At 38.3% G+C, this 22,988-nt stretch overlaps 3 protein-coding genes across 8 annotated transcripts; 1 reads left to right on the forward strand and 2 right to left on the reverse strand.

The window, feature by feature from the left end:
* The first annotated feature begins 3,140 nt into the window (after nucleotides 1-3,140).
* On the forward strand, nucleotides 3,141-18,473 carry LOC149740954 (uncharacterized). Of its 6 annotated transcripts, none has more exons than XR_016384442.1 (18): nucleotides 3,141-3,307; nucleotides 3,630-3,755; nucleotides 4,397-4,453; nucleotides 4,975-5,322; nucleotides 7,014-7,127; nucleotides 7,581-7,683; nucleotides 8,171-8,253; nucleotides 9,004-9,060; nucleotides 9,488-9,589; nucleotides 10,225-10,318; nucleotides 12,324-12,465; nucleotides 12,868-13,078; nucleotides 14,320-14,396; nucleotides 14,452-14,591; nucleotides 15,425-15,852; nucleotides 16,020-16,754; nucleotides 17,893-18,099; nucleotides 18,274-18,473. XR_016384442.1 is itself a non-coding variant. In XM_089872870.1 (10 exons), exons 1-10 carry the CDS (start codon nucleotides 3,200-3,202, stop codon nucleotides 10,258-10,260), a joined length of 1,134 nt encoding a protein of 377 aa, XP_089728996.1. In that variant the 5' UTR covers nucleotides 3,141-3,199; the 3' UTR covers nucleotides 10,261-11,037. The 6 variants fall into 6 exon arrangements, 4 of the variants coding, with proteins under 4 accessions (XP_089728996.1, XP_089728997.1, XP_089728995.1 ...); XR_016384441.1 differs by having other exon boundaries at nucleotides 3,142-3,307; nucleotides 10,241-10,318; XM_089872870.1 differs by lacking the exons at nucleotides 12,324-12,465; nucleotides 12,868-13,078; nucleotides 14,320-14,396; ... (3 more) ...; nucleotides 17,893-18,099; nucleotides 18,274-18,473 and having other exon boundaries at nucleotides 10,225-11,037.
* Nucleotides 11,200-16,140, reverse strand: LOC149740955 (uncharacterized). The gene is made up of 8 exons (XM_089872133.1): nucleotides 16,000-16,140; nucleotides 15,403-15,571; nucleotides 14,445-14,583; nucleotides 13,771-13,949; nucleotides 13,283-13,392; nucleotides 12,884-13,069; nucleotides 12,313-12,462; nucleotides 11,200-11,384 (listed from the first exon to the last, which is right to left on the reverse strand). Exons 1-8 carry the CDS (start codon nucleotides 16,090-16,092, stop codon nucleotides 11,280-11,282), a joined length of 1,131 nt encoding a protein of 376 aa, XP_089728259.1. The 5' UTR covers nucleotides 16,093-16,140; the 3' UTR covers nucleotides 11,200-11,279.
* Nucleotides 16,752-22,079, reverse strand: LOC149740956 (lysoplasmalogenase TMEM86A-like). The gene is made up of 6 exons (XM_089872873.1): nucleotides 21,939-22,079; nucleotides 21,311-21,433; nucleotides 19,712-19,880; nucleotides 19,265-19,376; nucleotides 18,549-18,679; nucleotides 16,752-18,083 (listed from the first exon to the last, which is right to left on the reverse strand). The coding sequence occupies exons 1-6, from the start codon at nucleotides 21,963-21,965 to the stop codon at nucleotides 17,884-17,886; spliced, it is 762 nt and encodes a 253-aa protein (XP_089728999.1). The 5' UTR covers nucleotides 21,966-22,079; the 3' UTR covers nucleotides 16,752-17,883.
* Nucleotides 22,080-22,988: the final 909 nt, after the last annotated feature.

Raw genomic sequence — 22,988 nt, forward strand, 5'->3', positions numbered from 1 at the left:
AGTTTAAGGTGTGTATTTGCGCAATATAAGAGAAATGCCCGAGCCGATTAACACGAAAAGTTAACATATATTTATTTGCATATAATAAAACTATAGAAATATGTGTTTTGTTTAAAATATAGCAATACCTTTACTTTTTTATTCCTAGTTATAAGAGAGCTTGTTGATACACTTTTTCACATAATAACTATACCAATAACACACTGTATTAGCTGCACAAAACAACGTATGATTTGAACAAAGTAGAAAACATTATATTTAAATTTGAATAACGACATCAATGAGACGGTGGGGTATATTGACTCTATTCTATACGATATAGCACATTAAAGTTTAAGCCTTTGACTCAAAGGCAACGGCTTACGTAACAATACATAAGAGCAGCCACCCGCACAGTAGTAAAGCCACGAGATATGGTTACCCGTTTGTTTAAGAAGTAGGAAGTTGGACTCAGCATATCTGCGGTAAAGAACGTAAAACGAGGGAGACACAATCATGATTTAATGATTTATACGCCTGAAACGCAAGCGGCCAAAATCTCTCGACTAACTTTGGTCAAAACATACGATAGTATCCAGCGTGCAATGTAAGCACAGAAAACAGAAAAGTCACATTTTGGGGTTATCGAGAACCTAAGTTACGCTAAGCCAATTGTTTGGAAAAGATTTCAATTTTCTCTTAACACGTGGCTATTTATCTTTGTTTTGCATTTCTATTTTGCAACTTGAAACAGAAACTGCTGCTAAACCATCGAGTTTAATTAATTATATACAGAGTGGGAGAAGAAGGGACGTTTTTTATTCTACTTTCGCGTCCCATTTGATTGTAAACAAAGAAAACATTGTGTGCTATACGATCGCGAAGATCAAATTACTAAAAAAAACGAGAAGGGTTGACAATTTGAGTTGACAACAAAGAAAGTAGTTCAAACCCTCGTACAGATAAATACGTAAAGAAATTGTCAAATAACACACAAAATAATGTAACAAATCTATATAACAACTCACTAGTCTCCACCACAAAGTTACATACGTGGTAACTTGTAAGCAGGCACGGGGTGTATGAAACAGAACACTTGTGTTATAACTACTATTGTTTTCAGGTTACGCATGAATATATAAGTTTATCATTGTACCTCATCTTGAAATTGTTCGTCGCTACTTCACTGCGCTTCAGCAGGATTTTTTCACGACAGTCGCTACTTCCCTGTTTCAGCAGGATACTTTTCACGACAGTTTGTAGGTTGCAGATCGGCACCTTTTGTTTTGTAGTATGTAGGCTAGGCTCGATGAGGAGATTGATTGTACTTGCGCGTGCCTTTGTGATGATGAATCATGTAAGGTGGGGTATGCAGGCGATCGGTGCTCCAGCGGCAGCTTATTCTGAAAAACAAATTGGGGAAAGTACTACTGCAATAGAGATTGAATAACGTATACGAATAAAACGGTATTGGGTACGCTAACACGGTAACTTCCATTAAAATTCTTGGGACAATACATTATATTGCCGATAAAACTGCAATATTGATAGCGACGTGCTGGCTACGCAGCTTACGATGAAGGAGAGAAAATGAGCTATGGATGGGTCACATAGATTAGTGGTGCCCGTGAGTACTGTGTCAACTCACAATGTAGGTAATATAGTAGGCGTAAGGGTCATCACGTAGATTAGTGGTGCCCGTGAGTGTGTCAACTCACATGTAGGTAATATAGTAGGCGTAAGGGTCATCACGTAGATTAGTGGTGCCCGTGAGTGTGTCAACTCACATGTAGGTAATATAGTAGGCGTAAGGTTCATCACGTAGATTAGTGGTGCCCGTGAGTGTGTCAGCTCACATGTAGGTAATATAGTAGGCGTAAGGTTCATCACGTAGATTAGTGGTGCCCGTGAGAATCTACTTTTTTATGGCCGAAATATACTGATAACATACAAATAATTTTATAATCTTAAAATTATGTACATACAAGTTTTTTAATAAATATAACTTGCTTTATCGTTATAACACGGCTGTTCTGTTTCATACACCTCGTGCCCGCTTACAAGTTACCACGTATGTAACTTATTTATCCTCGCATGACGGGGCAACGACAGTCGTTATAACACGGGTGTTCTGTTTCATACACCTCGTGCCCGCTTACAAGTTACCACGTATGTAACTTATTTATCCTCGTATGGCGGAGCAACAACAGCCGTCATAACACGGGTGTTCTGTTTCATACGCCTGGTGCCCGCTTGCGAGTTACCATGTAGGTGTAACTTTGAAGTTTTTTTGGGGCGATTTTATTACCACTGTTTAAAGTATGATATGCCATGGCCTACTCAATTTAAGTAGGCCATGGTTGTGCAAACAATAAATAAACAAGGTTTTTATATTGTAGAACTTCTTAATATAACCAGTGCGAATCAGTCAGTTTTCTGTTGTTTGCAAAAAAACTTTATTTTAGTCTTTAATTATTTATCCCGTGTGGCGGGACAACGATAGTATTTATAACATAGGCGTTCTACTGCATACACCTCATTTTCGATAAGTGTTTCAAAGGCTATAATGTCGTAACGCATTTTATATTTTGCCTACTGTAAACTACCAGGTTCTCAATGCTAATTTTAACTTGTTAAAATTGTTTCGTAAGCATTGAAAACTCGTGACGCTTAACAATTAGAGTTCGTGTCTTGGGATATTTGAGTAAATGCACGAACACGACAGTGTAGTTATACTATACTTGCAGTCAGCTCTGGTACATAACATGAATTGTTGTTCATCTCCTCAAATGCACTTACAAAAATTAAATAAGTCGAAACAGCAAAGAAAAGGGAATTAGCATCAAAAGAGACGTTAAAAACTTGCATAGCGTATTAGTTTCAACAGTTTTTCCGATTAAATGTTATACCAAAATAGTGACTTTAATAAACAAGTACCACATTATTCTTTGCGAATGTTGTTTTCTAAGTTCTAATTCAAGTAAACGCCTACGAGCATAAAAAAAATCAAACGACTAAAAGTAACAAAAAGCGGAACAGACAAAATATAACATGCTAGAAAACGAACTTGTTATTTTTTAAATTTATATAATTGTTCTACAACTTATTGTATTATTACGTAATTGTTATGTAGAATTGTTACGCCATAATTGTATTTTACAAATTTGTTTACGATATAGTCTAGATTTGTTAAAATAGATCACGAATAGCTAGAATTAATATGGAAACTAACGTGGATACAACCCCTGCTCTCGTCTCCGAAACACCTGCTACAGCGGTTTCTCCTAGTCGGAATCAACTGTATTCAAAAGAGTTTAAAATTGTCGGGGTATGCTAAAGTTAATGCGAGCTATATAGAAAAGCAGCCACCCGCAAAGTCACGTACGTGGTAACACCAATGTTATGACGACTGTAGTTACCCCGCCATGCGAGGATAAAATTACGTGGTAACTTGTAAGCGGGCACTAGGTGTATGAAACAAAACACCCGTGTTATAACGACTGTCGTTATCCCACCACGCGAGGATAAATAAGTTACACACGTGGTAACTTGTAAGCAGGCACGAGGTGTATGAAACAGAACACCCGTGTTATAACGACTGTCGTTATCCCACCACGCGAGTATAATAAATTACATTCATTTAAATTTAGGTTACCCAGATTATGGTTGGAACACTTTCTATTATGACATGGATATACGCCCTCACACTTGCGGTCAGCACAAGAACGACTGATGTTTTTGTTTATATATCAGCTGGTATCTGGGCAGGAATATTTGTAAGTATTATATTGCTAAATATGTGCCGTAGAGTGAGGAAGATGGGGCACCTTTAGGATATCCAAATATTCTGTTCGTGTTTTAAACAATTAAGAACGGTCTATGGGAGTCGTGAGGATACAGTTTTTTCTTTGTATACTGCCAGATGGGATAGGAAAATAGTATGAAAAGTTGTCCCATCTTTCCCCAATCTACTGCACAATAATAAAAATTCCGATGGTAGTTTTGATATCTACTAGTTTATCGTATTCGCCTCGGTGTAAATAAAGTTTATAATGTTTTGTAAAGTTGGCAACTAGTGAATGTACCTACAAACTTTTTGTAAAGTTTGCCACGTTATCGTATTCTGCAAATTATCGATTTACTTTTAACGAATGTCGTTTAGGTGTTGAATTCATTCACTTCGTTTGTTTAATAAATATGGTCTTCATGGTCGCAAGTGAATATACACATAACATGTTTTGATTTTAACACGACTCTGGATTATATATGTTATGCCAATAGTATTGGTGTTGCTACGTCACGTCCTGTGTATTTCGCCACGAACAAGTTAGAGAACATTAGAAGAAAGCAAAACGAGAGAAGTGTCAATCACAAGCGAACAACAGATCACGCATAATGTGTTTATTGTTGTTTACAGTTCTTGATTGCTGGAATACTTGCCGTCGTCTCGTCGGTAAAACCAAACAACCGAAATGTAAGTAACATTAAGTGCGTCCTGTATGTAAGTGTTAACAGTGGTTAGAACGCCTAACCCAGTTCCATAGGATATAAGTTCAAGGCCTAACCCTGCTACCATTATGCGCGTCTTTCTCTGAGAAGGCACTTAACGGCAATTGCTCCAACCCAGCGTTCACTAATGAGTTGTTAAAATTGTCAGCCATACAGAAAAAAAATCACCACAAAGTTACATTTGTGGTAACTCGTAAGTTGGCACGAGGTGTATAAAACAGAACACCTGTGTTATAACAACAGTCGTTGCCACGCTAGAATAATAAGTAACATTCAACTGGAACTGTAGTATTGGCATACGAAAAACTCTGGCTTCTAAGTTACATCTCCAGTCTGTCAGCGAAGTATTTTCCCGAGGACCTAGAGTTGAAGGCCATGGTTGGCTCATTACCATCCATCCTTATGTATATCCTTCATGCCGCTAGTGTAACTGTGTCCTGTATTCTTCATAGACCTTGCCATAACTATCGTTACATATACCTACAGGTTGGTGCTGGGATAGCGATGGCATTGTTTGCCGCAATATTTGCAACGGCTATGCTTGGAATAGAAGCTGCTGGGATTGGAACCATTTCCAACTTTTCATCTATGCCGATGCCTTATACAGTTTATTTCCCAACAGGACCATGCACCCCTTTCTACAAACCATCATACTACAAGAGCGGCACATATATACCATCATGTAGAAGCCCATACAGATCCCCAAGATACATTTCATCAGTGTACATTTCAAGCACATATTTATCTTGCCCATCTAGGTACACCTCGTACAACACTAGATACTACAACTACCTACTACACCAGTCGCGCATGACCACAATTGAGTCCCTATATGTAAGTACATACATATATATAGTGTAAATTATCTTAAAAACTGGCAGTTCTTTTTAAAAAAAACAGTTCTCCACGAAGTTACACTCGTGGCAATTAATAAGCAGGCACGAGGTGTATGAAACAATACACTCCTGTGATTATGAGATTCAGTCATATTTTGCAGTTTTTTGTAAAATATTTAGTTCGTTTTTTTTATTCATTCGCCGTGACGCCGACATAGTGGTTAGCGCGCCTGCCTGTAACCAATAGGTAATGGGTTCAAGGCTCGTTGCTGCTACTATTGTGAGTGTTTCGTGTATGTGTACTTGGGCAAGACACTTAACGACAATTGCTCCAACCCAGTGGTCACTATTGGGTTGTCCAAATTATCAGCCATACATAAAAAAATATTCACCCACAAATAAAAAAAAATAAAAAAATCTTCCAAAATTATCACCCACAAAGTTACATACGTGGTAACTAGTAAGCTTGCACGAGGTGTATGAAACAGAACACCTGTGTTATAACGACTGCCTTTTTCGGCCATGAGAGGATAAATAAGTTACATTCATTCATCATTACGACTGTTACATTCATACATTCATTCATCATTACGACTGTCATTGCCCCAACTAGCAAAGATAAAAAATAATAATATTTTAATAATAAGATCAATTTTATAATATGTGGTTGTTGTATTAATGTATTATAATAATGTATATATAATGTGTTTAACTTTACAAAAGGTTTTTGAACAAAGTGGGACCCAAATACTGGGACCCAAACTGATTTTAATAATTTTTTTACAAAACTGATATTACTTTAAATTAATATTAGTTGTATCATTTTTCGGGCGTTTTAAATGTTTTGCCCAAAGAGACGCTTGTCAATGGTGGTGGCAACGTCGGGTATTGAACCTGGTATCGTTTGGCTACAATGTACGTGCCTAACCACTAAGCCACGGTGCCAACAATACATTATGCTTCACATGCATCGTAGCTTAGTGGTTTGGCATGTCAGTTGTAGCCAAAGGATTCCAGGTTCAAGACTTGATGCTGCCAATATTATGTGTTCTGTGACTCAGTGGTTGGGTTGTTATAGCAATATAAATTACAATATAAATGAATAGATGAGTATAATTTACTTTATCCTCGCAGTCAAATTAACTGCAGTCAAACTAACAATTCAGGCTCGTCAAGCTGAAATGCAAAGAATTAACATGATGTATATTAATAAGCATATTAACCTTAAACGTAATACTTAAATATTATAGGTACAGCGGTAACCTGAATGTAAATGAATATAACTTACTTTATCCTCGCGTGGCTAGAAAACGACAGTCGTTATCACACGGGTTTGACACCTCGTGCCAGCTTACGAGTTACCATGTATGTTACTTTGTGGGTGATTATATTTTGGGGGGATTTTTTCATTTTTTTTATGTATGGCTGATAATTTGGACAACCCATTAGTGACCACTGGGTTGGAGCAATTGTCGTTAAGTGTCTTGCCCAAGGACACATTTGCCGACAATGGTAGCAGCGTGGAGCCTTGAACCCATTACCTCTGGGTTACAGGCAGGCGCGCTAACCACTATGCCATGGGGCCGGACATTATACAAGCCATACGGCATATATATTAATAACAGTTACTTGGTGTGCAATCACTCTTGTCTCGACAAAGTGTATCAGTTTTAACAATTATTTTTCCAGGGAATTCGAATTACCTTGGCTGTCATCCATGCATTCCTAGCTTTCTTTGCTCTTATTGAAACCATTGTGGCAATCATACATTCTGTGTATTGCTGTAAATTCCACATGGCACCGGTAAGTTTGTGTTTAAAGATTATCATTCTTACTTATGTATTGAATCTGTTGAGGGTTTTGGGCAAAAATGTTCTTTCTCGGCATATACCCTCTTACTCATGTTGCGAATGTGTTATCGTTGAATGACTTTGAACTCTGACCAATGATATATCTGCTATAGTAGCAACATCTGTCCTCTGGCCAAATTAACAAATGTAAAATTACTAGTCCCCAAAGCCAGTCATTCAATACACCGTAATTTGGGATCGGGCACAAGGTGTATAAAACAGAACAAGATAAATAAGTTACAAACTTAGTAACTCCTAAGTGGGCGCGAGGTGTGTGAAACAGAACACCCGTGTTATTATAATGACTGTCGTTGCCCCGCCATGCGAGGATAAATATGTTACATTTATTCCCAGCGGTCCCCACAAATGTAAACTACCCACCTTAATTGGTTGCCAATATATTTAGGCTCCCCAACCAGTGGTCCAATACACAACAACATACCCACAAGTCAACTTTACAGGAATTGCTCAACAGATGCCGGTAACAAGCATTGGACAACCTATAAGGGGTAAGCTTGTTCATGCTTTAAGGTGATATACCCGAATATTACAATTTACAAGTCACTTTACATGCTGTGTTGTGGGTTCTAAATAGAAGGTTGCACGTTCCTAAGATTGCTTTATATTGTGCAGGCACTTGGTTGAACACACAGTAGAGTTCATATACTTTTGTATGGGAGAGTGAGTGTTGTTTTTATCTTAGTTAGTGGGTAAATTGAGTGTTTTGTTTCATACTCCTGTGCTCACTTGTATGAAACTTTGTTGGTGATTGTTTATGACTCTAACTTCCTAATCATTAATATATATATAAGAAAAATACCTGCAGAAGGGTTGTCCAAATTATAAGCCACACATAAAAAATGAAAAAATTCACAAAAAAAATAACTCAAAAAGTAGAACCATGTTGTATCGACTGTCCTTGCCCCGCCAGAGGATAAACAAGTTATATACATTTAATAATTATGTTTTACCAACCTGTGGCATGTATTCTTACAGGAGCTTTCCAAAACACTGTGTACCCTGTAACATTGGTGCCTTACCAAGCTCCATACTACATCAACCAAGCAACAGTAATTCCAGTAAGTCTGTATGTTATGTTAGATTGTGAGTTACTGTAACTCTGCAAGCTAACTTTTCTTTTATTCATGGTGGGTTTTTGAGATAATGGCAACTCTGGCCTAAATCCCAGGTCCCATGGTGTGCCTCACTGTAGGACCTCACCCATATAGAATAGAATGTGCAGATACAATGTTGGGGCAATGGGCCAACTCTGGTCTAAATCTCAGGTCCCATGGTATGCCTCACTGTAGGACCTCACCTATATAGAATAGAATGTGCATATACAATGTTGGGGTAATGGGCCAACTCTGGCCTAAATCCCAGGTCCCATGGCGTGTTTCACTGTAGGACCTCACCCATATAGAATAGAATGTGCATATACAATGTTGGGGCAATGGGCCAACTCTGGTCTAAATCTCAGGTCCCATGGCATGCCTCACTGTAGGACCTCACCCATATAGAATAGAATGTGCATATACAATGTTGGGGTAATGGGCAACTCTGACCTAAATCGCAAGTCTCATGGCATGCCTCACTGTAGGACCTCACCCATATAGAATAGAATGTGCATATACAATGTTGGGGTAATGAGCCAACTCTGGTCTAAATCTCAGGTCCCATGGCGTGCCTCACTGTAGGACCTCACCCATATAGAATAGAATGTGCATACACAATGTTGGGGTAATGGGCCAACTCTGGTATAAATCCCAGGTTGCGTGTAACTTCACCCACATAAACACAACCAGAAGTACTAACACTTTACTTTACAGAACCAACAACAGGTAGTTACTCCCATCTTAACACAATCTATTCCTAATTATTCTGTGGTAAGAACTAACTAGGATTTATAAAAAACAATTATTGTTGTTCGAGATATAAACTGTACATGTTGTTATGTTGTGTTGGTGAATGTAACTTATTTATCCTCGCATGGCGGGGCAACGATGACTTTTATACCACCTTGCTTTATATCTTTGTTTTATCCTTATTTATCCTCACAAGCTGTAAGAACTTAGTCATATAGAATAGAATGTGCATATACAATGTTGGGGTAATGGGCCAACTCTGGTCTAAATCCCAGGTCCCATGGCTTGCCTCGCTGTAGGACCTCACCCATATAGAATAGAATGTGCATATACAATGTAGGAGTAATGGGCCAACTCTGGTCTAAATCCCAGGTTCCATGGCGTGCCTCACTGTAGGACCTCACCCATATAAAAACACAACCCAACCAAAGCTTCTAATACTTAACAGCCACAGAACCCCCAACCATTAGCAACCCCCATGGCAACCCCCATGTCACCTGCAACTACACCACCAACCCAACAACCCCTTCCCCCACCTAACTATGATGAGGTAAGGTTCAATTATATCTCTGACTCAATAAATAAGATATTTTTATAGGAATATTTAAAAATAATTACTCACTAAGTTACATACGCGGTAGCTTGTAAGCGGGCACGAGGTGTATGAAGCAAAACACCCGTGTCATAACGACTGTTTTACGTCTACCCAAAGACAAATAAGTTACGTTCAATCAAGAATCCCGCTCAGATAAGTCGTATCTGCTGCGTTGATGTTAATTAATAAAGTTTTTAGACTACGTAATGTGGCGTCATTTCAGTTGCAACACAATCTGATTTACCCCACTTACCCTGACATAGTGGTGTTTATGCGGATATATATCGGATCCATATTCAGTAAGCTACCACCACATATGTAACTTTGTGGGTGATTGTTATTTTTGTATGGCTCACACAATTTGGACAACCCATTAGTAATCACTGGGTTGGAGCAATTGCCTTTAAATGTCTTGCCCAACAACACCATGCCCATAATAATGGTAGCATCAAGCATCAAACCCATAGTTTACATTGCAAGCCCTATAACCACTTAGTTAGAGCTATATTCTGGATTGGTGGCAATTTTGAAAACCCATTAGTCACCACTAGGTCGAAAAGTTTTTATCATTTATGTTTTCATTATTCAAGAATTCCTGGATTTTAGGCGAGCAAGGCTACAGATAATGACTTTCCAACAGCATAAACCCCTGGGATCCAACATGCAACTTCTGTGTAATGTCATGTAAGTCATGCTGGTTCATCATCTGATAAGTTGTTTATCTATTCATTGTGTGTTTTAATGAGAATGAGAGTTTCCCTGTTTAATTATCTATTTATTATTATGATAGTATTGAATAAAAGTAACTTGTTTATCCTCGCATGGCGGGGCAATGACAGTCGTTATAACACGGATGTTCTGTTTCATACACATCGTGCTAGCTTACGAGTTACCACGTATGTAATTTATTTGTCCTCGCATGGCGGGCAACGACGGTCGATTTAATAGGGTGTTCTGTACTATACACCTTACCCCACTTTACAACCTATTTAACTTTGTTTTTGCCCCATAAGCCAATATATAATGTTGTACATATGTATTAGAATGCATGAATGACACTTATTTATCTTTGCTTGATGGAGCAAGTCGATTCATTTAACAAAGCAATCAAACGTATTAAAATGTCTTACAACTATTATAATGCTGTCCCAGTAAACTTTAAATATTTATCCAGTTTCTTGGGATAACGTTTCAGTTGGTTTTTGCCTAGAATCTAGTCTTCACATTAATATTTTTAGCATTTTACTTTGAACTGCATAAACTGCCTTGTTATGCAAATTGTGGTAGTAGAAGCACGTACATATATTCATGTATTATATCCTGCTGTTGCCGCTACCCGGCATAACTTAATATATATTTAAGTAAATTGCTTTTCTGACAATAAACCTTAACTTTGTTTATTATATTTGCATTTTATCTGCCATTTGACAAGACTTTCCCTGAAAGTATTCACTTATATATTGTCTAATTCATGTTTAATTTTTACTAAGTTAAGCCTTATATTGCCAAAGTTTCCTCCTAGCTTTTCCATCTCACCAAGTATTGTATTTATACAACTAATAAACCCCGAGCATATTGCTGTATTTTGAAAGTAAATTATTTAAGTTGACGGAATTATGGGTTATGGTTTTGGCTGTGGACAAAGTTAGAACTTGATGACGCATCTTCCTTGTACTTTGCCATCCCTCACCAAACACATAGCGTTGAACGCATCGTCAAGCGAGTAGAATGTCAAGGGAGGAGGGACAAGCTGGGAATTAATGTTAGAAATGAGAAAGGTTGTGTAGGAATTATATAGGGTGGATGAATGTAACTTGTTTAGGCGATGCACCGGGTTGGAGAAATTGAGATTCAAGGCCCAATGTTATTCACAAAAAAATAGTTAAAAACAATGTTAAAAATATTAAATGGTCAGATTATTAATGTAAATACCAATTAACTGCATAATCACAATTCACAATGTATGTTAATACATCATTATGGTATGAATAAATGAATGTAACTTACTTTATCCTCGCGTGGCCGGAAAACGACAGCCGTTATAACACGGGTTTAACACCTCGTGCCAGCTTACGAGTTACCATGTATGTTACTTTGTGGGTGATTATTTTTTTGGGATTTTTTTTTTTTCATTTTTATGTATGGCTGATAATTTGGACAACCCATTAACGACAACTGGGTTGGAGCAATTGCCGTTAAGTGTCTTGCTCAAGGACACATACGCCCACAATGGTAGCACAGACGAGCCTTGAACCCATTACCTCTGGGTTAGAGGCAGGCGCGCTAACCACTACGCCACGGCGCCGGTCACTACGCCACGGTGCCGGTATAATCATCCGATATATTGCAGAGGCAGAGGAGTAAGAGAGTGTCCATAGCACAGCGGTTCAAAGTCAAGCCCAGGGGGGGTACAGGTTTAAGGCTCTATGCTATTGGAGGTATGCGTCCTTGGGCAAGACACTTAACGGCAATTACTCTAACCCAATGGTCACTAATGGATTGTCTTAGTTGTCACTCATGCATAAATAAATACGTCTTTAAATGGTTGAATATTTGTACGTATGTAACTTTGTTGTTGCTTGTTTTTCTGTAAGGCTGAGAACCTGTACAACCTATTAGTAACCATTGGGTTGGAGCTGTTTTCATTAAATGAACAATGCTGCAATATCCCTTCTTACTTTTTCTTCAGCAACGAGTGCCACTAGCTCCCTCAACTGGGCAAGCCTTCCGACAAGAACCCCCTGCACCGTCCGCAACCCATGAACGAACCCCGGCAATGCAAATGTAGCCCCTCCTCCGTACAAACCAACCAACACCATCTTGCTACCCTGGTATATAATATTATTTATTGATGTTGTAAATAAGATAGAGTAATGTTCAATACTATAAATTTAATAAGGGGGTTAATTTTAAAAGTTGCTTGCCCGTATAAATGCCGGATTTATGATAAAATAAAGCTGTTTGTTACGTCAGAACTGCACAACTAGGTAACTTACGTTAACATTATACACTTGTTCCACAGCAGACGAAGTAAATATAATAACAATTGTAACAATCATTATAGAATAATAAACGAACATAACAATCACCAACGCTCCTGTAAATTCTGTAAATATTTTCTTACCCCTAACCTAGGGGTTAGTGGTTAGCAAATAAGGTGGGGGGGAGATTCTTCACTAGCAACTTATTTTTAATATAAATGTCATTTTCAAATGTCATGTTTTTTACTCCAGATCACATCAACCTTACCCTGTGTGTCGACTTGAATCCACGTTCTGCCGTGATCTTTGAGTTCACCATGTCGATTACTCCGTCGAACCCTCCATTGGTACCAGCCTTCTTTGTTATTTCTATGGCTTCTGCTTCACTAAGATTTCTATCCCATAGCACGGTTCCGTCAGCTCCTCTCTCTAACGCCACCTTAAGGTTCTTTTCCTGTATGAGGTAATCAAACACTTAAATATAAATTCACATTATGGATTTCTATACACTTGGTAATAAGCGGCATGTGGTTTATAAAACAGAACACCCATGTTATAACAACAGTGGTTACCCCTGCCATGCAAAAACAATTTGCATTAATACAAGTTTGACTTAAACTTCTAAACGACTTTAAACATTAAAAAGAACAAACACAAGTAAACCTACATTGATATCAGCCATCACTATTCTGGTTGTTTTCGGTAAAATCTTCTTGGCTAATTGTAAACACCATAAACCCAACCCACCCGCCCCCACCAATAACACTGATGTAGACCCTGTAATATATGTTGGTATCAATATATTGGTAAATGGCCTACATGCTTCGTTTAATACCTGTAGTATTACAGGTCTTGGCTTATAAGCTACCCTTTATGCCACCTTTTTGTTTTTGTTTGGCTGATGAATGGATGTAGTTTATTTATCCTCGATGACGGGGCAATGACAGTCATTATAACACAGGTGTTCTGTTTCATACACCTCGTGCCCGCTAACGAGTTACCACGTATGTAACTTTGTGGGTGATAGATTTTTCTGTATGGCTGACAATTTAAGTTAAATTAAAGACACATACACCCACAATAGTAGCATCGAGCTTTGAACCCGGTATCCCCTGTTTACAATGCAAGCACACTGTGGGTCATATAGTAATGTACATAAATAATATACCTTACCTTTAAGTTTGTTCATCCGTTCAATAGCAGGTTGCAATGTAGTGACAGCATTATATGTAGTGAGACCACTGCATGGTAACATACACGCAACTTCAAGGGGAATAGATGGCGGAACTTTGACTAAATATTTTTTCTCACGAACCCAAACGTATGTTGCGTATCTGGAACAAAATCAATTTATAGAATACAATACATAATTATACAAGTGTTATTTTTTAAGTGCCTGTTTTTGACAAGGGGGCAACTACAGTCGTTATATCACGGGTGTTCTGTTTCATACACCTCGTGCCCGTTTACGAGTTATCATGTATGTAACTTTATGGGTGATTCTTTTTCTGTATGGCTGATAATTTAGCCAACCCATTAGTGACCACTGGGTTGGAGTGATTGTAGTATCTTACCCAAAGACACATATGCCCACAATGGTAGCAGGGTCAAATCTAGATATAATTGTTTGAATGACAAGTAACAATATTTAGTTTGATTGAATCAATGACTTTACCACAAGTTTTATTTTCTTTGTTTATTAAGAACAAGGAAACTTGCAGTTATGAATATACAATTACAAAATAGACTTTATACAACAATTATTCCCAGGGACTTATATGGTGAGTAAAATAATATTTGATTGACAGCTAGTTTGATTGACAGCTCACCCTCCAGGAGTTCCGACACCGAGTCCATTATGGCGTTGATCGCAAAGCGAGTTTTCGTTTTCATCGCAAAAGCAACAACTGCCACAGGAGATCCAGGGGTGGGCTACAACCTCATCTCCAACTTTTAGGTCTTCAGCGTCTGTGTGGGTAAAAAGTGAAAATAAATTTGTTTTATTGTCTGTAGGAGTAAAGTTGTTTTAATATTTAAATATTAATATAATGTGAGCCCAAATCATAGGTTTCTGACAAGCACCCCACCCCATATAAAATAGAATGTATATATGTGATAGAGAAGAAATAAAATTAAATAAAAAGGAAAAGGGAAATGAATGAATGTAGCTTATTTATCCTCGCATGGCGGGGCAACGACAGTCTTTATAACACAGGTGTTCTGTTTCATACACCTAATGCCTGCTTACGAGTTACCACGTATGTAACTTATTTATCCTCGCATGGCGGGGCAACGACAGTCGTTATAACATGGGTGTTCTGCTTCATACACCTTGTGCCCGCTTACAAGTTACCACGTATGTAACTTATTTATCATCGCATGGCGGGGCAACGGCAGCCGTTATAACATGGGTGTTCTGCTTCATACACCTTGTGCCCGCTTACAAGTTACCACGTATGTAACTTATTTATCATCGCATGGCGGGGCAACGGCAGCCGTTATAACACGGGTGTTCTGTTTCATACACCTTGTGCCCGCTTACAAGTTACCACGTATGTAACTTATTTATCCTCGCATAGCGGGGCAACGACAGTCGTTATAACACGGGTGTTCTGTTTCATACACCCCGTGCCCGCTTACGAGTTACCACGTATGTAACTTTGTGGGTAATTGTGTTCTTGTATATCAACAAAAACAATCACTCAAGCAAGTATAAAGCAAGTTACATTTGTTCATTCATTTACTGTTCAAGTCCCATCATCCATGCATATCAACCAAACTCTTTACCTGGATCCACCTCACTTCCCAGTGAATGCACCACACCCGCTATCTCATGTCCTGGCACGATGGGGAACTTATACTTGGGGTTGTCGGTGAAATGTGTCTTCTTATCGCCCTGGTTTATCTCGTTGAACCACTGGTTAATATCGGAATGACAGATTCCGCTGTAGAGCGTCTGCAAGGATTGTGTATATAAGGTGATATTGTTATCTTTTACTTTAATTTATGTGCTGCCTCCAGCAATATACACCATGTGGTCTGGGATATAGGCGTTGGCGTTACCTTCCTACTAATTCTTGTTAAACACATACACCACAAATGTCCGGTGCCATGGCACATCGGGTATGGCGCCTATCTTCAGCCCAAAGGTTATAGGTTCAAGGCTTGACGCTGGCAGATGTATGGAACAGAACAGCAGTGTTAAAAAGATAATTGTCCTGCTACATAAGCATAAATGTAAGTTTCCTTCAATTTTTGATCAAATGATTATTTTCTGTTTTAAAAACATAAACTGAACCCTTTTTGTATTCCTGTATTACCTAATATTGTAGTAATATCATCTTTGACATAAGCCAGGGTTTTTCAACTAAAACATATTCTTACCTTAATGATCGCCCCTTTAGGTGGTGGGGTGGGTATCGCATCCTCGCAGAGTTCCAGGGGGGTTTGGGGGGCAACAATCTGAGCTTTCCTCATGCCTATACTTTACCAGGTTAAGTAGAAATGAATGGGTTTCCACACGTGCGCATTGCATGCAGGGCGTTGTTTGCATTCCGTCAATCATTTATTAAGTTGTAACTTTACAGCTTACCTTGCAAAGTCTGCTGCTTATCTATGTTTGATGAGACAACATTGTTTTATTGGGGAATGTTTGCTTGCTTTAGTGTATTACAAGTCATGTGTGTTTATGGATTATGTTTGTGATGCTTACTGTTACTGTACTAGTTGGGCATAAGAATGTAACTTGCTTTATCTTTATAATTAGGGCAATTACAATTGTTATAACACAGACATTCTGTTTCATACACCTCGTGCCCGCTTACAAGTTACCACATATGTAACTTATTTATCCTCGCATGGCGGGGTAACGACAGTCGTTATAACACGGGTGTTCTGTTTCATGCACATCGTGTCTGCTTACGAGTTGCCACATGTCTAACTTTGTGTTTTTTTTGTATTCTAGATATTGCCGCGTAAAACCTTATTGTCTCCTCAGCTCAACGGATGTTTGCTTGTTGCTTATTTTAACAGTGGCGTTAATATTTGATATTTATCTAATATCCCCACGGCTCTGCGGATCTTTCTGCTCCTGTGATTCCTAATCTTGAGCAAGAAAACGCGTCGCTTCAAACTGATAGGTCAGACATTTTTTATTTGTACGTGGTTGAACATGGTTGTATAAACGACCTTCGTGGTACCCAACATAACGTTATTTCTTATCGTCGTTTTTGCTTCGGGATAATAGTGAGTGCGCTGTATCCCAACCTGATATATTTTGTTTTACTGAATAATATTACTTTTTACAACAAAATGTTTCCTGTCATGACCATTTTCAGTTCCTTTAAAATACCAACGTGTTGTAGCAAAAATCAGACACACAATTTTGCACAATATCCAATAAATATATAACAAAAAATAATAAAACTATTTTTAAGTTATGATGATTAAAAAATATTTATCTAATATAATATTTCAGTCAAAAGTTGGATGTATTTTATTTTACAGGATTAAGTTACAAATAAGTAAAGTTAGACTAAATATTTCAAAAAATAAATAACGATAAAACGACAGTTGTTATAAAAACCTTACACTAAAATAAAAGTATCGCATGTTTTTATTAAAGGACGTGACCGTTACACCAAATAAAAAGATATCTTATGTAGAGGAATTTAATCAATGTTTCATATTGTAACAAAGTAATTAGATATCATAAAACATAAATGGGGTTTTCAAACAAAAATATGCAAAGGACAAACTTTGTGGGATAAACATGGCAGTTATGACATTAAGTTCATTATGACATCATAAAACAATGATTTAACACCCTCAAAAATAATCACCCAAAAAGTCACATACGTAGTAACTCATAAGCGGGCACAAGGTGTATGAAACAAAAAACTTGTGTTATAACGACTGTTGTTGCCCCGTCATGCAAGGATAAATAAGTTACATACGTGGTAACTTGTAAGCTGGCACGAGGTGTATGAAACAGAACACCCGTGTTATAACAACTGTCATTGCCCGCCATGCAAGGATAAATAAGTTACATACGTGGTAACTCGTAAGCAGGCACGAGGTGTATGAAACAAAAAACTTGTGTTATAACGACTGTTGTTGCCCCGCCATGCAAGGATAAATAAGTTACATACGTGGTAACTCGTAAGCAGGCATGAGGTGTATGAAACAGAACACCCGTGTTATAACGACTGTCGTTGCCCAGCCATGCGAGAATAAATAAGTTACATACGTTCATAACAACATTTGCCTTTATTCCAGTTTCTTGGGCCGGTACAAGTCTGGTCCATCCACCACAGACAATGCAATACCGAGTTGCGCCACGTAATACGTGCCCATTATTATAAGGTTCTCGTGTCCATATGGTCCCCTGAATTTATTGATTGCCAGCGCACTGTCCGACACCATGAAACAAAAAGCTCCAATACAGCCCATGAATTCATACCAACGACCTACAAAATATATCAAGTAATAAAATATTATTATAAAGGCTGAACTTCGTTAACAAAAATATCAAGTGAATTGTTTCTGAAGTATTTAATGTTAATAAAGTATTTTTATAAAGATTAAACTTCTTCAACAAAAATAACAATATTAAGTGGATTCTTTTTAAAGCATTTAATTTTATTCACCACTCTGCAGCAATTTCCATCTAAAAGTTGAAGGGGTTTGCTTGCGTCAAATAACCTCCCTATATCCCCTGAAAACTACTTTTAGCATTTTCTATTTTATGTGGTTGAGATTCTTCGGACTATGGCCAGATTTGGCACATTACCTCAACACCCTGTGCGTCGGAAAGCGACATACTCGCCAAAATAAAGTCCTCGAATACAGACTCTCAACCCTGCCCAGGTTTAGCGCTGGGTGAGGTCTCAGTGGGGACCAGAACAGCAGGAGTCAAGAATTATCCATCTTACCGTCAACAAAATCCTGGTAGGAAAGGCGTGCCCACGCTCTCCAGTTCATACAACCAATCAGAATCGCGTATACTGCCACGCCCACTTTCAATGAAACTGATTGGTTGGCCAGATCGCCTCTCCAAAGATACCTGTCAATCAAATTTGATGATAATTTAAAAATATGGAAATAAAAGTTATAACTAGACAGTGAGCATGAGGTGTATGAATACACCATGTGTGTCTGGTGTATACGAAGACACCCATGTTATAACTTGACAGTGAGCATGAGGTGTGTGAATACACCATGTGCGTCTGGTGTATAAGAAGACACCCATGTTATAACTCGACAGTGAGCATGAGGTGCATGAATACACCATGTGTGTCTGGTGTATAAGAAGACACCCATGTTATAACTTGACAGTGAGCATGAGGTGTGTGAATACACCATGTGCGTCTGGTGTATAAGAAGACACCCATGTTATAACTCGACAGTGAGCATGAGGTGCATGAATACACCATGTGCGTCTGGTGTATAAGAAGACATCCATGTTATAACTCGACAGTGAGCATGAGGTGCATGAATACACCATGTGTGTCTGGTGTATAAGAAGACACCCATGTTATAACTCGACAGTGTGCATGAGGTGTATGAATACACCATGTGTGTCTGGTGTATAAGAAGACACCCATGTTATAACTTGAAAGTGAGCATAAGGTATGTAACATTAACATACCAATAGAGGGAACCAGAGAGACACATAAACTTGACCAGCAGAGGGAGCTGTAGAGTCTCCCATCCAAAAGCACAAATATAGAAAGTGTGGCCGAGAGCGAAGCAGATTATACCTGAAACGATAATAGTGAGTGTAGGTCATGGAAATAAGACAAAAAATAGATACATGGTACCACCTAGACCCCACTAAGACAGTTTATACTTTGTTCTATAAGGGTGAGGTCTTTAGTGAGGCACACCTGAGACCTGGGATGTAGGTCTATTACCCCAACACCCACAATGCTACCATTTAGACCCCACTGGGGCAGTTAATGGACATTCAATAATATAGATTTTATTCTATAAAGTTTAAGTCTTCAAATTGTTTTTAGTTTTGTGGCAAATATGTCAAATGCAGTTCAAAACAAATCAAGTTTTAAATGATAACTCAAATAATTCGAGAACAAACCTGCTATGAACAATGTTTCGTCATAATTCTGATACACCAGCAGGGAATCCCCCAGAAGGGAGAAAACCAAACCCATAGTGACGTATCTAGAGAAGGGACATCTCCATAAAGCTCCAAGAGATCCATGTTGTAACCACACGAACTTTATAAGGTATGCGATCGGTAGGATCTGTAATGACATTACTTGGTAAATAGATGATTGTAACTTATTTATCCTCGCATGGCGGGGCAACGACAGTTGTTATAACACGGGTGCTCTGTTTTATACACTTCGTGCCCGCTTACAAGTTACCACGTATGTAATTTATTTATCCTCGCATGGCGGGGCAACGACAGTAGTTATAACACGGGTGTTCTGTTTCATACTCCTCGTGTCCGCTTACGAGTTACCATGTATGTAACTTTGTTGGTGATTGTTTTTTTTGTATGTCTGACAAATTGGACAACCCATCAGTGATCATTGGGTTAAAGTTAAAGCAAATGTCGATAATGTTCTAAAGAACACATATACGCCCCGATGGTATACAGGAAACTAATGGTCTGCAAACCGTCAAATGCATTCAGTAATTGGCAGCAAAGCGACGGCCGTTAAAAATATCCGCAGAAAAATCTAAAATAACCTATATGGGCCTACCCAGGGTCATATTTAGGGTAAGTAATTTAAATACTTAGGATTCCGGGTTCGATCCTCGGTCGGGGTAGCATCATGCCCCCGGCAATTATAAAATGACATGTTACTCGACCGTATATTGCGTGTAGACTTCACATGAAGCCACCCGACGTCGCTGTTCGTTGTTCCAAGTATTAACCCGACGTTTTGTCAAAGGCAATCGTTACGTGGTGGTTGCTTTGAGAGATATATTTTTTTTGTATTTAAACGGGCGTGCTGGTTTTGCCTTTACACCCAATCTCAAAATTTGATTTAATATTATAGTAGGGCGGGGTAAGATGGGACACAAACAGCACATATTATCCAAATATCCTGATCGTGTTTTAAACAATTAACAACGGTCTATGTGAGTCGTGAGGATACGGTTTAATAATTCTTTGAAAGTTCTTTGTTTACTACCAAATTGGACGTGACAATTGAATAAATAGATGTCCCATCTTCCCCACCCTATACAGCGCACCGTTCAAGTTTAAGACTTATAACCTGCATTATCATAGTTTCAACTTGTGGATAGCCATTTGCGGCTCCATGTTAAGTTTCCTTGGCGTTTAACGGTAACTGCTCCAACCCAGTGATCACTATAATGAATTCTGTAAAAATTGTCAGCCGTACAAAAAACAATCACTAACAAAGTTACAAACGTGGTAACTCGTAAGCGGGCACGAGGTGTATGAAACAGAACACCTTTGTTATAACGACTGTCGTTGCCCCGCCATGCGAGGATAAATAAGTTACATACATGGTAACTTGTAAGCGGGCACGAGGTGTATGAAACAGAACACCCGTGTTATAACGACTGTCGTTGCTCCGCCATGCAAGGATAAATAAGCTATACGTGGTAACTCATTTATTTTATCATGAATTAATTTTGACCACACAAAATTCATTCATATTTATGCACTTTTTATTTTACATCATAACATCGTCACCTTGACAACCAAAACCACCCAATCAGGCCACGATTCGATCCCTGATGACGTCAGCGATGTAAACAGGAAGTACAGCACAATGCGTGGGATGAAACTTTTCAACTGCCAGAAGCGGAGACCAAACTATAATTGAACAAAGCGCTAAGTTGTATTATTGTTTTGCTAAAATATGTTATTTAAATTATGATATGTTATATAGTAGGGCGGGGAATGATCCTTATTGGCATTGAAGTATTTTTAATATTGAAGGAAGCGAACCCCGCTTAACAAAGTAATTAGTTATAAACCTCAACTAAGCCTGCGTTTATTTAGTGTTATTCTAATATTTAAAATTTCCCAATTACGAGAATATAAAATGTTTCAATTATATTTATATAGTAGATATAAAGTAGTCGTTTACTTGCAGCCTGGGTTCGTATACGTATTTATTATAAAAGGGTGGGGAAGATGGGACACCTTTTAATTCTTTTTTTTCGTCCCATTTGATATTAAACAAAGAACATTCAAAAAAATTAAAACCGTATCTTCACAACTCCTATAGACCGTTGTTAATTGTTTAAAACACGATTAGGATATTTGGATATTATGTGCTAAAGGTTTCCCAGCATCTTCTATATACATCACTTACGTTTTTCTTTTTCTTGATGTCCGCCATTGCTTATTCTTTTGCAGCTGAATCCACAACGTTGATGCTTGGCTGTCTGTGAGCTATATCGTGTATTTGTGCAAAACAAAGCAATATTACCTAGAAATTTTGAGCCAAAACGTGGGAGAATTGTTTTACACTCGTGGTCGCTATACGTCTACTGGTTGGACGAATTAACAACAGACAAGCGGTTTCCAGAAACAGCTTTATTTGCGACGAGTCTTTGCAATGTGTTTATTGCATTTTTAAAAACACATTTGATATAGTAGGGTGGGGAAGATGGGACACCCTTTCATTCTATTTTTTCGTACTATTTGGTAGTAAGCAAAGAACATTCAAATAATTATAAAACCGTATCCTCATGACTTCCATGGATCGTTGTTAATTGTTTAAAATACGATCAGGGTTTTGGGATATTATGTGCTAAAGGCGTCCCATCTTCCCCCACCCTACTATAATATTAAAACGTACTGCAGGATATCACAGCAAATAATAAATTAACCTAAAATTCTGTTTATCTTTTCTATTCTGGTAGCGAAGGTAAGATTAATTAAAATAACGAAGAAAGGGGATGAACAACCAAACGACAGTTAAAAGACAAAAATGCTGTATTGCTAAGGGGGCTACGATTAGTTATTCTCTACAATGCAACACACGTGCTGGCTACATCGGCACATAAAGTGCTCTGTTCAAATTTAGTTGGTTAAAATTAAGAAATTCCGGGTAATTTTGAACGATTGGTTTTATCCTGTGACGTAACATAACAATACATGCGTCACGCACGCTTGGTGGTTTTGTTGACATTTCCCATCGACTACTCATAACATTATTAGTAACAGGTAATAGCCTTCGTGGCGTGTAACCGTTACACGGCGCCATAGCCGAAGAATTCAAATTCGCATTTCGATGCTGCTACCATTGTGAGCGCATGTGTCCTTGGGCAAGGCATATAATTGCTTCAACCCAGTGGTTACTAATGGGTTGTCCAAATTGTCAGCCATACATTAAAAGTCACCCACAAAGTTACATAGT

Source organism: Ciona robusta, chromosome 2, assembly GCF_009617815.1.
Source record: "Ciona robusta chromosome 2, ASM961781v2".
In the NCBI taxonomy this organism is placed as follows: Eukaryota; Metazoa; Chordata; class Ascidiacea; order Phlebobranchia; family Cionidae; genus Ciona; species Ciona robusta.

What these genes read in the sequence shown, in the direction of transcription:
- LOC149740954 (XM_089872869.1), top strand. Translation starts at nt 3,200, where the DNA reads ATGGAAACTAACGTGGATACAACCCCTGCTCTCGTCTCCGAAACACCT. An exon ending in CATTGGACAACCTATAAGGG is followed by an intron (nt 7,684 to 8,170) that starts GTAAGCTTGTTC and finishes GTATTCTTACAG; the next exon opens with GAGCTTTCCAAAACACTGTG. An exon ending in CCCCACCTAACTATGATGAG is followed by an intron (nt 9,590 to 10,240) that starts GTAAGGTTCAAT and finishes CCTGGATTTTAG; the next exon opens with GCGAGCAAGGCTACAGATAA.
- LOC149740955 (XM_089872133.1), bottom strand. Translation starts at nt 16,092, where the DNA reads ATGAGGAAAGCTCAGATTGTTGCCCCCCAAACCCCCCTGGAACTCTGC. An exon ending in TAGTGATGGCTGATATCAAT is followed by an intron (nt 13,070 to 13,282) that starts GTAGGTTTACTT and finishes TACCTCATACAG; the next exon opens with GAAAAGAACCTTAAGGTGGC. An exon ending in GATTCAAGTCGACACACAGG is followed by an intron (nt 12,463 to 12,883) that starts GTAAGGTTGATG and finishes ATTATATACCAG; the next exon opens with GGTAGCAAGATGGTGTTGGT.
- LOC149740956 (XM_089872873.1), bottom strand. Translation starts at nt 21,965, where the DNA reads ATGGCGGACATCAAGAAAAAGAAAAAC. An exon ending in GGGTGGTTTTGGTTGTCAAG is followed by an intron (nt 19,881 to 21,310) that starts GTGACGATGTTA and finishes ATGTCATTACAG; the next exon opens with ATCCTACCGATCGCATACCT. An exon ending in CTCTCTGGTTCCCTCTATTG is followed by an intron (nt 18,680 to 19,264) that starts GTATGTTAATGT and finishes TTTGATTGACAG; the next exon opens with GTATCTTTGGAGAGGCGATC.